The sequence below is a fragment of the Camelus bactrianus genome, chromosome 26 (genome assembly GCF_048773025.1).
Source record: "Camelus bactrianus isolate YW-2024 breed Bactrian camel chromosome 26, ASM4877302v1, whole genome shotgun sequence".
In the NCBI taxonomy this organism is placed as follows: Eukaryota; Metazoa; Chordata; class Mammalia; order Artiodactyla; family Camelidae; genus Camelus; species Camelus bactrianus.
In genome coordinates, this window is record NC_133564.1 from 25,236,283 (window position 1) to 25,252,729 (window position 16,447).

Below are 16,447 nucleotides of genomic sequence, written 5' to 3' on the forward strand. Positions count from 1 at the left end.
TATCCTTCTAAAGATGCAGAGATAAATTCATGTTTCATTCTACCATCTTTAAAGAGAAGCTTCCTTCCATCTCAGAATAATGCTAGAAAATATTAAGGTACTGTGCAGTCTTGAAACTTAATAATAACTCAAAGGCTCATTTAATGTAATAAATATTTTAAGAACCTCTTTTGTATCTGGTACTTATAGGTGTTCAGAGATACTCTTTATTTGCTACTTTTTTAAAGAGGGAACAGAAATCCTGTTTTATGGTCACCAATCCTTAATCTATAAATTGGGCAGATAATCTATTAATCTATAAGTGATTGGTTGAAATTATATTAAATTCAGTTTCATGCCAGGGACCTTAGTTATGAACTAATTATTCTTACCAGAAGGTACATATGTAAGGTTTTACTTCTGCTAAACGTTTGTCAAACTGTGTGGTTATTTATTCTCAGTGTGTCATAGCTACCATAGCTTTTGGAATGGGCATTAATAAAGCTGATGTTCGCAAAGTCATTCATTATGGCGCTCCTAAGGAAATGGAATCATATTACCAGGAGATTGGTAGAGCTGGCCGTGATGGGCTTCAGAGTTCTTGTCACGTACTCTGGACTCCAGCAGACATTAAATTAAATAGGTAAGAGCATGTCTTTCACCCGTGCAGATTTCTTTCTTTCCATATAAGCTTCCAAAGTATTTGAGGCAACATCCAAAAGTTAAAGTAATATGTATAAGTGCATTTAAAACAAAATAAAACAGAAGGGCATCTAAGAAGGACATTTGTGGAGTGTTGCCGCCCAGAGGAGATGAGCTGATTTCATCCATACCTCATTCAGTGTGGGGAATGAACTAATCAGGACGATACCCGGAATGTAAGGTCTGTCTTTTGGGACACTTTTCTAATATTGTTCATCCATGAGCTGTTTTTCCTCCTTAGGTTCCCTCAAGTTTCGATGTCTTCAGCCATAGTTACGTCAGATACCATTTATTTTGTTACTGTTTTTTTCTTCCTGTGCTACCATCGGGCTTATTCCAGGGGACTTCTACCCGTCTCATTTTTGACTCTCTTTACCGTTTCTGTCTCCTTTGTTAGTTTTATATTGTGACTTTGCAGGTTCATCAATAGATATGGTTCCTGTTTATCTGGGTCTTAAAAGGTATATTAAATGATTATCTCATTAAGATTTAACAGGGAGTAACAGTGATTAGTAGTCAAACAGTGGTGGTAAAAAACCCTTACTGAATCTTTAGTACAGACAGGTTGTTCTCTGCATCCTTGCTAAGGGAAATAAAACTAGGGATAATCAGCATAGAAAAGAATTCATCAAGGACTGAGGATGGATCTTTGTTGTCCTTGTGACAGACTTCTATTAGAAAAAACAAACTTTAAGAATAAATGGAGTAGTTGATTTTCAACTGAAAAGCTCACTGTGAGTCAAGAAATTTTTAGTCTGTCGTATGCTAGAATCCTGTGACTGAGAGAAGAAACTTGTCCAGTCATCAGTGTAAACGTGCAATTTTATATTTTTTATTGCAGAAGCCATACCATTGGCAAAGTCTCATTGTCTGCATTTGCCATTATTTAAAACAGTCAAACCCAATAGTTACTATAATCTTTGTTTAAAGGGAATAATTTGCAGATTAATTTCAGTTTAATGGATTTTTCCACTGGCTGCAACTGATTTATACTTATGGTATTTTTAAAATATTTCTTCCTTTTCAACTTGTTTTTATTTTGTGAAATATTGTACGTTAACTATTTTAATAGTCCCCCCAAAAGAATAAATACTCATTTGATTTGGTCTTAGAGACTTGTAATTTTCTTTTCTCCAATTTGTTACTGGAACTGATGAGCTTAGTTAAATGTAGGTCATCTGAACCAAATATGAGAAAGTAGCCAGTTCTCATTTATTTCCTTTGTTTTTTCTTTCTGAGAAGAAGGAGGTGAGGTAAACAAACAAAACAAAACAAAAAAAGGAATGATTTGTAGCCCACCAGCTAGGAATAATGAGATTAGGTGGTGAAACTGGGAAGGAACTAGAGTCAGTAATTGGAAGAGACTTTTTAGGGAAATTACATGCAAGGGCATGGTGGTTGGTGGTGTCAAATGATAAAAACATTGTTGAATAAGAGATCATTTGTGTGTCCAGACGTTGTGTCATCCTTGAATTGTACAGAGGTATTTTTTTTTTAATCAGTCAGAAGGTTGTATAGTCAAAATATCAGTGAGTGAGGTCCATTTTGATGAGGATCAGTATCATCACGTAGGTCTCATAGGTAAATTATTGTTTTCTTTCGAAATATGTGAAACCCATTCAGCTCAAGAGACCACTATTTATTCTTGGAAAGATGTGCATAGCTGTTTGGGAGATTGTCATCATCTGATATCTGATAGTCATGGAGTTTCTTCACAGAGTAAACTGAATCAAGATGAGGTATAGTAGCATTCACTTTTTAAAACAACAACAACAACAACAAAACACGTCTTGAGCGTTATTTGACAAGTTTTTATAAATTCAATATTATGGGGAAAATGGCTAAAATTGTTTGAAGAAGGAACTTAATTCTGCTACTTTACTCATGGCCCATAATACAAAGAGGTAGTTTTAGAGGGCTGAGAATTTCTCTGAAGATCTAAAGTGATGAAGGATCATATTTGGATCTTGAGTCTTTTTTGGTATTCTTTGTATAGATGCTTTTAGTTTCTCATATTAAAATAAATTAAAATAAAGAATAACCTTTTATTGGGAAAAGATGAAAATCCATGTATAATAGATTGCCAAAAAAGCAAGTAGCATATAAATCAAAATGAAAAACTTCAGAGTTTATAGTAGTTTTTCATAGGCAGCTAGAAAGTTGATGCTTGGACATAGGTAGAATTCTTTCAAAAGTAATCTTCATAAAGATCAGAAAAATGCTTGCCTTTTGTTGGGGGCCATTGACTGGGAATGTACACAATAACTTTCTGGGATGATAGAGATGTTCTTTGTCTTATTAGAGGTGTGGATGTTATAGGTTATGAAAAATAAATAGTAATAAATGCAATAACAAAATTGCTAATACAATTTTACATATTCCTGTGATATTTTTAATTGACAGGTACCTCCTTAGTGAGATACGTGATGAAAGGTTTCGATTATACAAATTAAAGATGATGGCAAAGATGGAAAAATATCTTCATTCCAGCAGGTGTAGGCGACAGTAGGTATTATTTATTTAATGTTAGTTACTGACAAGATTTATAGATTGTACTCTTAAGAAAAAAGTTTTGCAAAATAATTAGAAATATTTAGGAAAAATATTTTGTTGGTGTTACATATGTGCTGAATTTTTAAGGGAACATTCTTTGTGCCTCAGTAAACTGAAGCCAAATAATGAGGTCCTAGGTGAATCAACTAATGATAATTTCACCACATTATTTTTAGCAATGAATTTAACATATACATTTTTATTCTTTTATTTAATTTTTAATTTTCTCTTGATAGAATCATCTTGTCTCATTTTGAAGACAAACAACTACGAAAGGCCTCCTTGGGAATAATGAGAACTGAAAAATGCTGTGATAATTGCAGGTCCAGGTAAAGTTTCTTCTAGATGGACATTCTAAAAGTATTTGTCCTCCTTTTCAAATAATTTTTAATTGAATTTTTGTTGAATGATACGTATTGCAATTTTTAAAAAACAAATAATGAGTTTATTTATTAAAATAGAAGACAAAGCAAACAATATTACAATATTTTACTTTTATAAATAGGTAAACCAATAAAGTGGTAGACCTAAATCTTAACAAATCAGTAATTACATTAAATGTAAGTGTTGTAGAAAAGCACCATTTAAGGGAAGAAATTGTTAGAATTGGTTTAAGAATATGACCCATTATACTTCTGGTATAATTCATTATACTACTGGTGTAATTATGTAGGTAGATTAAAAATAAAAAGCTAAAAACTGTATACCATAAAAACATTAATGAAAGCTGGAGTTTTTATTTTAATGTCAGATAATAGAGACTTTGGGGAAAGAATATTACCAGGGTTAAAGAGGGACATTATATGATGATAAAAGGGTCAGTTTACCAATGTATCAGTCAGGATTCTCCAGAGAAACACGCACACGCAGATTGAGAGAAAGGGAGGGAGAGAGAGAGGTTGATCTTAAGGAATTGGCTCATGTAATTGTGGGGTTGGCAAATCTGAAATTTAGGGCACGCTGACAGGCTGGGAAGTTGGGCAGGATTTCCTTGTTACAGACTCTGAGTCACACAGTCCTGTTCTCTAACAAACCTGTCTTTGCTCTTTAAGGTCTTCGTCTCATTAGATGAGACCTACTCACATTATCAAGGATAATCTCTTTTAAAGTCATCTGATTGTAAATATTAATCCCATCTACAAATTCCGTTTACCTTTAAAGTCTAGATTAGTGTTTGAACACTGGGCATCATAGCCTAGCCAAGTTGTTACATAAAGATCACCATTATATCCAAGAGTACATGTTCCTAAATGTGCATCTACTTAACAAGAGAACTGACAACATTGAAAGAAGAAGTAGATGTGGCTTCAAAATATCTCAGTAATTAATAGAACTAGTAGACAAAATCAATAAGAAAATAGAAGAAATGAGGACTGTCAACAGACTGGATCCAATTAACTTTTATAGAACATTCTACCCAACAACAGCAGGTACACATTCTTTTCAGGTACAGATGGAATGTTCACAAAAATAGATCATATTCTGAGTCATAAAACAAACCTTAACGAATTTAAAAGATTTGTATTTATACAGAATATAATTTCTAATTAAAATGGAATTAAACTAGAAAAAAATCAACAATGAAAAGATTATAGGAAAATCTCCAAAAACTTGAAAGTTAAATAACACACTACTAAATAATCCATTAGTTAAAGAGGAAGTCTTAAGGAAAATCAGAAAATATTTGGAGTGGAGTGAAAGATACAAAATGTATGGGGTGCAGCTAAAGCTATACTGAAAGGGATAATTAAAGCAGTAAATACTTATAATAGAAGAAAGGTTTCAAATTAGGAATTAAGCTTCCACCTTAAACAAGCAAATAAGGGTAAAGAAAACTAGAAGGAAGGAAATAATAAAGATAAGAGCATAAATCAATGAAATAGAAAACAGATGAGCAATAGAGAAAACCAATGAATTCAAAAGCCCATTCTTTGAAAAGGTCAATAAAATCTGTAGAAATTTCTAAAAGGAGAGAAAGATGCAGATGATCAATATCAGGAATGAAAAGAGGGAATTTCACTACAAACCCAACAGGCATTAGTAAGATAATAAGGAAACACTATGAATAATTCACATATGTTCACTGCACATGTGTTCAGTAATTTAGGTGAAATCAACCAATTCTTTGAAAACCTCAAACTAATAAAACTCACCCACATTCAAGTACATAACCTGAATAATGCTACCACTGTTAAAGAAATTGGATCCTTGTTAAATACTTCTGAAAATAAAGTTCCCTAACCCAAATTGTGTCAATGGCAAATTCTACCCCAAAACAGAAGGAAATAGTGCGAGTTCTACAGTATGATTCTGTTTATATGATACTCTCAAACATAAAACTATACTGTAGAGTCGAAGAAAAGATTAGTGGTTGCCAGAGATTAGAGGGACGGGGTTGAGGTTATAATTACAAAGGAATAACACAAGGGAGTATTTTGCAGTGATGGATTTGTTGTGTGTTCCGATTATGGCAGTGGTTAGAAGAATCTACGGATGTGCTTAAATTTGCAGAATCACTTTAACTGTTTATTAATTGAAAAAATAAAATACAAATGGTATACCTAGTTGAACTAACCATATACCTAGGTGTGTGGTAGCTGTATTACGGTTAGACAGAAGAAGTTTTCTTAGGGATGAACATGTTCTTTATGCAGTGATAAATGATTCCTTCGCCAAGAGGACAGAATTGTTCTATGCACCTTTTAAAAAACTCTACAAATAAGTAAAGCACAAATTGACAGAGCAGCTGAAAGAAATCAACTAATCTACCATCAAAGTACGAGTTTGATGTAATTTTTAATTATTGGGAGGTTAAGTAATCAAAAAATTAGTAAGCAATAGAAAATCTGGTCAATATAGTTATAAGTTTGATTTATTGGACACATAATATATAAAAGCCTGCACCAAGCAAATTAGAGCAATGTGTCTCAAACAGGTTTATTTCCTGACCCATGCATTAATGATAATACTTGTGTAGCACATGAGGCTAATTGAATCCCGGTTCTGTCCAGAACCCTGAGGTCTGAAGGGATTAACTTTCAGCACACCTGTAATCCATTTGCAGCACTCTGGGAATTGGAAACTACACTTCTCAAACATAGATGGACAATTTATAAAGGTAACTTGGCATTAAAGCAGGTGTTGGCATACTATGGCCCATGGACCAAATCTACTTGCTGCCTGTGTTGGTAAATAAAAATTTCTTGGAACACAGCTGTGCCCTTCTGTTTGTGTATTATCTGTGGCTGTTTTTGCAGGGCTGAGCTGAGGAGTTGTGATACAGAGATCTTATGGCCCACAAAGCTAAGCTATTTACTGTTTGGCCCTTAATAGAAGACAGTTTTCTGGTCACTGTACTAGACTGTACTATGTCTCAAGTTTTCCTTGTGTTGGTATCAAACACACCACATTTTCTGGCCAGAATACAATTGAAATTTAAGTAAACAAGAGAATAAAGAAACAAACAGATTCTCATTCATTTGGGAATTTAATGCTTTAAAATAACTCATCAGTCAAAAAAACTAGAAATTAAAGCATTTTTAGAACTTAGTGAGAATTACAATAATTTACATTAAAATTTGTAAACTGTACCTTAGGTGGTACTTTGTGGGAATTTGATAGCTTTAAATACTCAGAATAGAAAATTAATGAGCTAAGTATCCTACTAAAGAAGTTAAAATAGGAGAATAAACCTAAGCATAGTCTCCCCCCCCAAACATATTATGATGTCTGGAATACTGAATATATTCTTAATGCTATTTCAAGATACTTATTATAAAGAAAGCAACTAAATTAGGTACTTGAACTATATTAGTTGATCTTCTCTGAGTCCTTTGTTCTCAGCCTGTTATAAAGAATTCTCATTTATATTAATGATAGTTTCAAATCTACCTGAAGGATAGCTTAGGAATTTAACTTCTAAATGGACTCAAATGAAAAGTTTATAATCTTTAGTCGTATTTTACAGTCATTAGGGTTGAAACTATTTATTGCATAGGAGATTTGATTTTTCAGTTAAAAACTTTTTCTTTTTTTCAATAAACCTTTTCTTCCACTAAAACCTAACACACAAGTTTAGTATTTCTATAATTGATCAAGTGGGGTTGTTTGTGCTGTAATCCTGCACTCTGCTTCCTTGAACCTCCTTCTCTTCTGTCTGTGGTCAAGGTACCTCCTGCGAAACTTGGGTTCTAGGGCACTCGGGTCAAGAACCATCAACATAACACACTTGTTATGCTATTTTATAGTTTGTATTTCAGGTTTTACCTACTTCACATGCTCTTGGCTCCAATAAACTTTATTTGTAGCTTCTGAAGCAGTTGGTTTATTTGAGATATGTTTTTACTTGGGTAATTGTTACATTAAATGTTTTTATTTCTAAAGGTACGTGACTTGATTAAGCTTTCTTAACATACTGTTTTTATTTAGATTGGATCAGTTCTCTTCCATTGATGACTCAGAGGATATGTCACAGGACTTTGGTCCACAAGCATTCCAGCTGCTATCTGCTGTGACCATCTTAGGAGAAAAGTTTGGAATTGGGGTTCCAATTTTATTTCTCCGAGGATCAGTAAGTACCTCTGAGAATCACCCTCAGAGTTCTTTTACTCCTATCACAGTTTTCTTCAGAGATTTGCTGTATTGTGATTGTAACTGGCTTTAAATGAGTTTTCAGAAACTCAAGAGTCATATTAAGTTCCAGTTGAGCACTGCATTCATTACTTTTGACAAATCTGTGTCACTAATACAATGCTTCCAGGCTATTTAGTTTGTTACATTGCAGTTGGATGAATCCCTAGGCTGGTCTTTTTTAGGGTAATTAAGAAAAGTTAACTTTCATGTGTCAAGGGACAGGTAGAAAAAGTTTATATCTTTTGGCGCTCTCAAAAGTAGTAAATTTTTTGAGCAAAATTTTAATTTCAGTGATTATTTGTAAATAAGTTTAGTTACAGTATTTGGTAGTATACTGTTTTCTTTCTTTCTCTTCTGTTTCTTATCATAAGTATGTAAAACTCCAAGAAAGTTTTGTTTTGTTTTGGTTTTGCTTTACCAATGAATAGTTAATTCAACTACTTTTTTTCCTTTTGAGTGATTAGTGTGCCAGCATTATGCTAACAATTGCAGGTACAAATATGAGTAAGTCCTTACAGTCAAAGAGCTTTTTCTGTAGTCCTTTTGTTTATATGATTTCATTCTTGATTTAGAAATCTGTATTATACATTGATATTAGTTGAATTAACCAAAAGTGGGAGGTAGAATCCTTTGCAGCTATGTATATTTATTAAAAATATACTAAAAGCAGAGATTAAAATTCCTACTTTGTGTGTAGAATTTTAAAAATAATTTAGATCAGCATTTATCAAATGTACTCAAATACTTCATGTAAATATTTACTTTCTGAGTTTTTGTGTTGTTTCAAAAGGGACATATTAAATTAGTTGTGAGATATTTTTAATGAAACACATTGAAAACATGTTAACTACAGTTACTGGTGTTAGGTTCTGAATAGCGTTAAAAATTTTTTTTCTTGAATCCCAAATTTGATTAGAAATTTAATGGAAGAAGCATTGACTAAGAAACTTGATTTAGCTGCTACTAGAGCTGCTGTACTTTTTCAGAAAAAGATTTTAAGTTGTAAGAGATAGAAGAAATTTTCATACATCTCAGTTGTATTTAATCTATCTCTGTCATTTTCAAAACCTGTGTATCTCAGTTGAATGTATGATTTAAATTATAAAAATTATCCTTGTTTTAATTTGGTATTAACCAGCAGTATCCAGTATCAGCAGATAAGTGGAAGTGGGCTCCTAGACAAACTTGAACTGGTCACAAGAGGGATCAGATTTCACCTGTTATTTGAAAACCAAGTCAGACCGCTTATACCGACAGTCTCTTTTGGGAGTCCACAAGTTAAGAAGTTTATTCTTTGTGAAATTTTATATTACCCTTGCTAGATAAAGGTGTAAAACTTTTTAAAAAGTACCACTTAACGAAAATTTGTTGGCATTAACTGCAGTGAAAATAAGGCAAGTTTTTTTCCCTCTATTTCAATGATCTTGATATCTACTGGGATATTATTTTTAAAATTATAATTGTTAATTCCTTTGAGAGTTTAGTGAATTGTCCACCTTAACTAATTTAGGAAAAAATTATTATCTCTGTACATAATTTTGTTTTGCAAGATAAGCATCTTAAACTTAAAACTCTTGGAGTTTATTTAAAGAGATAATATTTGCACATTTGTAACAAATATCATCTTAGCAGCACTTGATTCTCCTTTTTTAGATAGGATTTTTTTAAAGTGTATAAATGATTATCCAGGCTATTCAGGTGTTCATGAATGGAATTTAAAGTTTTGTTTTTAAAGCACAAGTTTTGTTAGAAATTAAATAGTAGAAATATTGCCTAAGGAACTCTGTTTTAGGAGTCTAAATAGCTCACCACATAAAAATCTTTAAATGCCCTTTGTGAGTAAGTGTTAAGATATGCAGTTATCTTAATTTTGTAGATTAGAAAGCAGATGCAGTCATTAATATGCATAACCAAGAGCTTAAGTGAAACTTCTTCCCTGATCACTTGATCAAAGTGCCAAACCTTATGGTGGCTCCAGAATTAGAAAACGCTTTTTATAAACGATGCTTTGACTATAGACAGCCACTGGAAAACTATTGGTAGTTTTAATCACCTTTTATAATTTTCAAACTTTCTAACAGGAGAGGTTTATTCATTTAATTTTCTGGGAAAGCTGTTAAGTCAAATTGAAATATATTCCTAGAGATAATTATTATTACTTTATATTTTGGTTTTATTGTTCACATGGAATAAGTCTCAGAAATGACTTTTTAAGCCTTGAAATGGCAGCGGTGAGCTTCTTTGGCCTGTAGGAACTGAGAAAGAGTCAAAAGAAAAAAATTAGTTAAAATATAAACAGAAACCTGTACTTATTTTGTACTTTAAGAACATAGGAATTTAAAACTTCTAGAGTTAAGAGTTTATAATTTTTTTCTAACTATCTGTTTTTGTGGAAGGCACTGTACTCTGTTCTGTGGGGAATCCAGAGTGGAATTAGATGAGACTTACCATCTAGTATGGAAGTTTACTTGGGAAGAAATAAGTGTATTGCAGTGTAGAAGGAGATAAGGGACTTGTGAATAGATATAAAGTCTGGTTTAAGTTCTGAAGAGAGAGTGCTTGTTAATGGTTGCAGAACTAGAGAAGTCTTCCTGAAAGCATCACTGGCGCTTTCTGTTTTGTGGGTGAGAGTAGATTTTGGCATTCAGAGATGGAATGAGGGAAGAAGAATGGAGGGGAATGTGGGGTTCATAGCAGAAAGAACTATCAGAAAAAGCAATTGTATTTTTAAAGTTAATTCAGAGAAGTGGCCAGTTTGTTTGTTTTCTCCATCAGATAGTGGTGCAAAGATTTGGCTTTAATCAGAAAGTGATACTTTGGGGCGTTTACCCTGGCCAGTCAGCTCTCTTTATTCTAACTCATCCATCCATTAGTTAGTGGGTTTCCACATTTCCTTCATGCAGCAGTTTGGTACCCCTTATTTTTCCCATCTGCATTTTAAGGGAAAAGAATGAGTTGATAATTTGTACTTTTTCTAAGTCCTATAGAAGTATAGACTGTTAGGGCAAAAAGATTATTTAACTCTACCCCCTTTTTATACAGTGGTTGATACTAAGCCCCAGAAAGTTAAACCACCTGCCCCCAGTCATCACTTTGTGCTAGAATCAGGATGAGTGACAGCTTTCCTGACTACTGTTCTTGTGCTGTTTCTGTTTTACTATGTGGTTCACATGCAGTTTTAAATTTGTATTTTTAGATTGAATGATCTAGAGATACTGGAGTGAAAGATTTATGATTGGTGAGGGATGTGTTTGTAAAATTGTGTTCTCCTTGAAGTCAGTGCCGAAATCCCTGTGTCCTCTGTGGCAGCTTTCTTATCCTAGGCAGTTTTACTTCATCAGTGGGTTAACCTGGAGAGTTAAGTTAACTAGAACTTGTAAGCAATTAATGGAGGATGCCTTGCTCAGAGTGAGAAATTGTTAGACATTTGTTGTTGAAAATCCTTATTGTATTCTGCTTTTTTTTTTTCCTAAAACCTTACTTGGGTAAGTTTGGATTTCTAGTTGAAAAGGGACTCTGATTCCTTTAACACAAGAATGCTCCGTATCAAAGAGCAGAGATATTTCATTTTGTGCATAGTGATTACCATGGAAATAAGACAGTGTAAACTTATCCACACAGTGTGCAGTATTCCCAGTGACTACTTATCATGAGGGTAAGGGACATTACTTCCTACTGATTGGAAAAACATCTCATTGCTTCATAAGAGGAAACGTGTTCATTCACTTCAGGTTGTTTTCTGCTTATGAAAAGGAACGTTAGAGGAATAATTTTTAGAGTCCAGATTGCTAATAAGTTAGGCAACTTAATACCTTGGGTGTTACTAGTCTGCAAGCAGTAGAATCTCGTACTGCAAAGGTAAGTCCCAGCAGGTGTAGAATGCCATTACTAGTGTTCCCGGGAAACTGACTAATACTGAGTCAGGGCTTTGCTTTTATGTTAAGGAATTCAGGTTAAGTTAAAGGATCAGCTATTAACTCATAAAAAAAGTTACTATTATTGAGCCATGCTCTGTTCTGGTTACCACTTAATCTTCACAACATCCCTAAGAGATAGAAAGTATTATTATACTTGTATAGCAGCTGAAGAAATGGAAGCACAGGTAAGTTAAGGAACAAACTTGCCCCAAATCAGAAAACTAGTAAGTACCAGAGCTATGACCTGAACCCAAGTGGTCCAGCGGCACTAACTACAATCAGTATATATGTATATGTATGCATATTGGTATCTCTGTGTCTGTGTATGTATACGCATGGTAGTCATACAAAATTAGAACTAATGGTCTGGAGGACTATGTCATACTCCTACCTCGAGGACCTTAAGCTACCCTTTAACATCTTTGAGCCTCTGGTTTTTTGTGTACAAGTGAAAAATGACTGGGTAGAATCAAAGCACTCCAGTGTTCCTTCCAGATCTGAAATTCTGTGATGTTTGATTTTAAACATTCTACTCAAATCAAAGCAAAGTCAGTCAGTATAGGTAGTAGAGGTTGTAATGGAAAAAGGTACGTGGGTGTTTCCATTTCTCTAAATCTTGATTCTCAGACAGTTTTTGTAAATATAATCATCATGATACTAAAGCTTCTTATTTATTTTTAAGGTTTAATAGAATGCATGTTACAGGCTCTGTTAACTAAATCTGTTAGAAACCCATGTTTAAAAAAATCTCAGTGTCTAGGCACTGATGTGTCCCTGATGGGAACTTACCCTAATCTAATTTCAGGCTAGGTTCCTTTATGTGAGAGATTGGCCTTTTTAGGTTTTTTGCACTTGTATTCACATTTTTGCTTGTATTGTTTGTTTTCTGAGGGGGAGGTAATTAGGTTTACTTCATTGATTTCTGCTTGGAGGAGGTATCGGGGATTGAACCCAGGATGTATTCAGATTTTTAACATTCCACAGTGATAAACCTGTAACCATACCATTCTCAACAGCTGAACAAAACCAGTACATTTGTGATAGCAAGGCTTATAGTGCCTGAGTTATGTCTGCTGGAACTGATCCTGTGTATTCTTTTAATTTTGATTCCTGGATTTGAATATGCATTGATTATTAAACCATCATTAGAATATAGATGAAATGTAAAAATATTGAGTAACAGGCTGTAACTATTTCTGAAGTTTTAGACTGTATTTCATATAGAAATTTTTAGAATGCAGTAACCTCTTGACATACTGAAGTAGTGAATGTTTTTGAAATGTGAATATAACCTAAAATACAGTATTTATATTAGGAAGCTCATAATCACTCTAGCTAATTTAAACAGAAGGGTATTCATTACTGGATTTTAAATGGCTTACTGTATTATTGATAAGGTTATACTGCAAAGTAGTCTGCCATGGGAGCTGCTGCCTCTTCTGTGTTCAAGAAGCTATGTGTCAGTTTGGGAAGCTCGCACTATAGCCCTTGACCCCCAACTGCCCTGAATGGGGAGCTGTAATAATCAGGAAGGTTCTACTTCTATTTGCTCTGGGAGCACTTTCTCTAATCTGTATCAGCAAAACGAATGTCTCTTGTTACTTAGGAAGTCAGCAGTTGTATGCTGGGTTCTTTGCTAACACTTTCTCCTAAATAGCAAGTGCCTCTACAGTCGTGCACACCTGCAGAAATAGCAGAGTAGCCCCCTTTGCCTCATTCCTGCATGTGCATGTCGTGCAAAAGTACCTCTGCTCAGTGGAACTTAAATCACATCCAGAAGCCTAGTTTTTAGGAAGTTTGAGAAATAGTGTTTGTAGCTTCCCAGATTCTGTGGTAGGAGAAGTCATAGCAGAGGAAGGGTGGAATGACCCTTGAATTATGATCTGCCATATTCACTACAAATACATTACGTAGGAGCAGTTTTCCGGAGAGTCCTATGTTTATATAATACCATACACACTTGAAAGTAGTATTTAGATGTGTAGGATGGATGAAGGATGTAGTCAGAGGGCAAAGTGAATGGAAAAACTACTCTGCAGAGAGTGAGTGTGGGAAGGGTCATCTCCACTAGAGGGCAAGAGAATTGTGTATGATGGGCTAGCTTCCTCAACATTTCTAGCTCTGGATGGCCATGAAGAGTCCCCCATCGGAATCCTCTCTTCACTTACGGAAAAATATCTCAAAAGCATCAACTCTAGCATGCTTTTCCTGGTGTGTCTCAGTGGAGTAGCTAAATCAGAAATGACCAAGTAAACTTTGCCAAAACATCATGAACAAAAAGCACAGTGACAACAACCACGCGGTAGAAACCATGAGTGGGTGCACCTCACTTATTACCAGCTGTGGTCACACTGCCTTTTAACCCACGCTTCTATTCTTGATCCATAGATTCTGATCACTGTTTTCAAACAATAATGTGAATATGTTAATAAAAGTTCAAAATAGCAAAGATTAAATGTTCCAAATATATCCAAACCTATACATTGGGAAATGCATGTGATTTATATGTGAAGTTTCCTGCCATTATTTAAAACAGAAGAGAAACACTATTTTGAGTATGTATTTATTTGTGATTTAAGTATGCAGAGCAAGCAGAATGGGTATAAACATTTCATAGGTTTTTAAAACTGAAATGTAGTGTTAAATCCAAAGAATCAATAGATGGTTTTGTGTTTTACTTCTGCTTAATTAAGCATTTTAAGTCATTGACTTTACTCCTCATTTCAGAATTCCAAGCGTCTCGATAAATACCGCAGTCACAGTTTCTTTGGCACTGGCAAGGATCACTCAAGCAATTGGTGGAAGGCTCTTTACTGTCAGCTCTTAACTGAGGGGTTCTTGGTAGAAGTTCCTGGGCAAAGCAAATATATAAAGATTTGCACCCTTACAGCAAAGGTAAACAATGTAGAAGTCTGCCTGTTTGATTTAATTTTTCTCGCTGTGCCTTATAAGATTGTTCTTGTGTTAATAGGGTAGAGACTGGCTTGCTAGGGCCAAAACGGGATCTCCTCAGAGACTTATCCTTCAAGCTAATGAAGAATTGTGTCCAAGGAATTTTTTGCTACCAAGGTTCATTTTTCTTGTTTTTAAACTTCCATTTGTTTTTGTTGTCATATAAATGATTCATTTTATACTAACTTATAGGCCTCACACAGGGTAAAATGAGTGAAGATACTGTTTTCTGCATACCTCTTTTAGTCACTTGGGAGTAGGGGGTCATTAGGGAGAAAGATAAATCATAGAACAGTTTCTTGCAGGATAGAAAGTTGAGTGTTGTACTCAGAAAGCTGCTTTCCTGTTGATTAAACAAGTAGCACTGAGCTCAATGTTGAAGAATTCACGTACCCTATTTCCTTATTATGTATAGAAGGTGGAGAGGGAATACACTTGTTGCCCACTTTTTAGTAACTTTACATGTTACCAATCATTTATCAGTTTTTCTCCTCTTTTTTAAAAATTGAGATATAATTGACGTGTAACATTGTGTAAGTTTGAAGTGTGCAACATGTTGATTTGATACATTTATATATTACACTGTGATTCCAGCGGTAGCATTAGCTAACATTTATTAGCTAGCATTAGCTAACACATGACTTGAGTATCATTTCTTTTTTGTGTTGAGAACAATTAAGATCCAGTCTCTTAAGCAACTTTGAAGTTTATAATACGGTGTATTGGCTATAATCACCATGCTGTGCATTAGATTATCAGCTTTCCTTTTAAACTTACAAAACTTTAAAGAGTTTTAAATTTATACTTGAAAGAGCTTAACTTCTTTGGGGAAAAATTAATTTTAAAAATCAGTTCTAAAAGGATGATATAATCTCATCTGCTTTTTAAGAAAGGAGGTATGATGATTCATGTATTAGATAGTTAGATTTTAACATTTGAGATAACTTTATTATTTTTCAGTTCCAAAGCTGTATCTTCAGGCTCTAAACAACTTTCCTCTAATCAAGTACCAGTTGAATTAACTGCAGAGAAGGTTTGTTTTCATTAAAGAGGTGGTTCTTACTTATTTCATTCTTTATTGATGCAATTCCTATTTTAAATTTTTAGAATTAAATGCCATATATAACAAAATATAAAATTTGAGAAGAGAAATGTTATGAATAAAATAAAATATGCAACATATGATTTCTAGGGTTAAGAGAACAGAAGTATTTGAGAAAGGAGCTTACTTTGATTCTTTTAAGCCTATTTTACTACTCATTTGGTTTGGAGCCTTTTTTTAGATATTCTAAAACTTACAGTTGATGGAAAAATAAGCTTGATTCCTTAATGTTCTCGTTAAAGTTACAAGGACACACACACACACACACACACACACACACACACTCACACACTCTCTCAGGTACACACATAGATATTTTCTTGCTTTGTTTTGGATCTTAGGTAATTATTACAGATTAAATATTTACCCATAGGCAGACTTCACCAATTAGAATACTGGAGTAATAGACAAATGTGCTAAATTAAATTTTCTGGTGAACTTTTTCTGCTGTATTAAATTATGCAGAATATGATTGAATCATTTTTGTGACTTTGGCCGTGCTGTGTCTCAAAGAGTTCCTTTGATCATATATTCTCTATAGATTTGGGAGGAATGGGATATTATATTGTATTTCTAACTCCTCTAAAACCCTAGAAATTGATAATTCATG

At 33.9% G+C, this 16,447-nt stretch overlaps 1 protein-coding gene across 2 annotated transcripts in view; it reads left to right on the forward strand.

Moving 5' to 3' along the window:
• The window catches only part of WRN (WRN RecQ like helicase), an 89,526-nt gene that overhangs the window by 54,143 nt on the left and 18,936 nt on the right, over positions 1–16,447 (forward strand). For both annotated transcript variants that reach the window (XM_074353611.1, XM_010953216.3), the window contains 7 exons: positions 441–622; positions 3,085–3,186; positions 3,471–3,563; positions 7,663–7,804; positions 14,511–14,678; positions 14,755–14,852; positions 15,696–15,768. In XM_074353611.1, the coding sequence (XP_074209712.1) occupies positions 441–622; positions 3,085–3,186; positions 3,471–3,563; positions 7,663–7,804; positions 14,511–14,678; positions 14,755–14,852; positions 15,696–15,768 (858 nt within the window). The remainder of the gene's footprint in view (positions 1–440; positions 623–3,084; positions 3,187–3,470; positions 3,564–7,662; positions 7,805–14,510; positions 14,679–14,754; positions 14,853–15,695; positions 15,769–16,447) is intronic.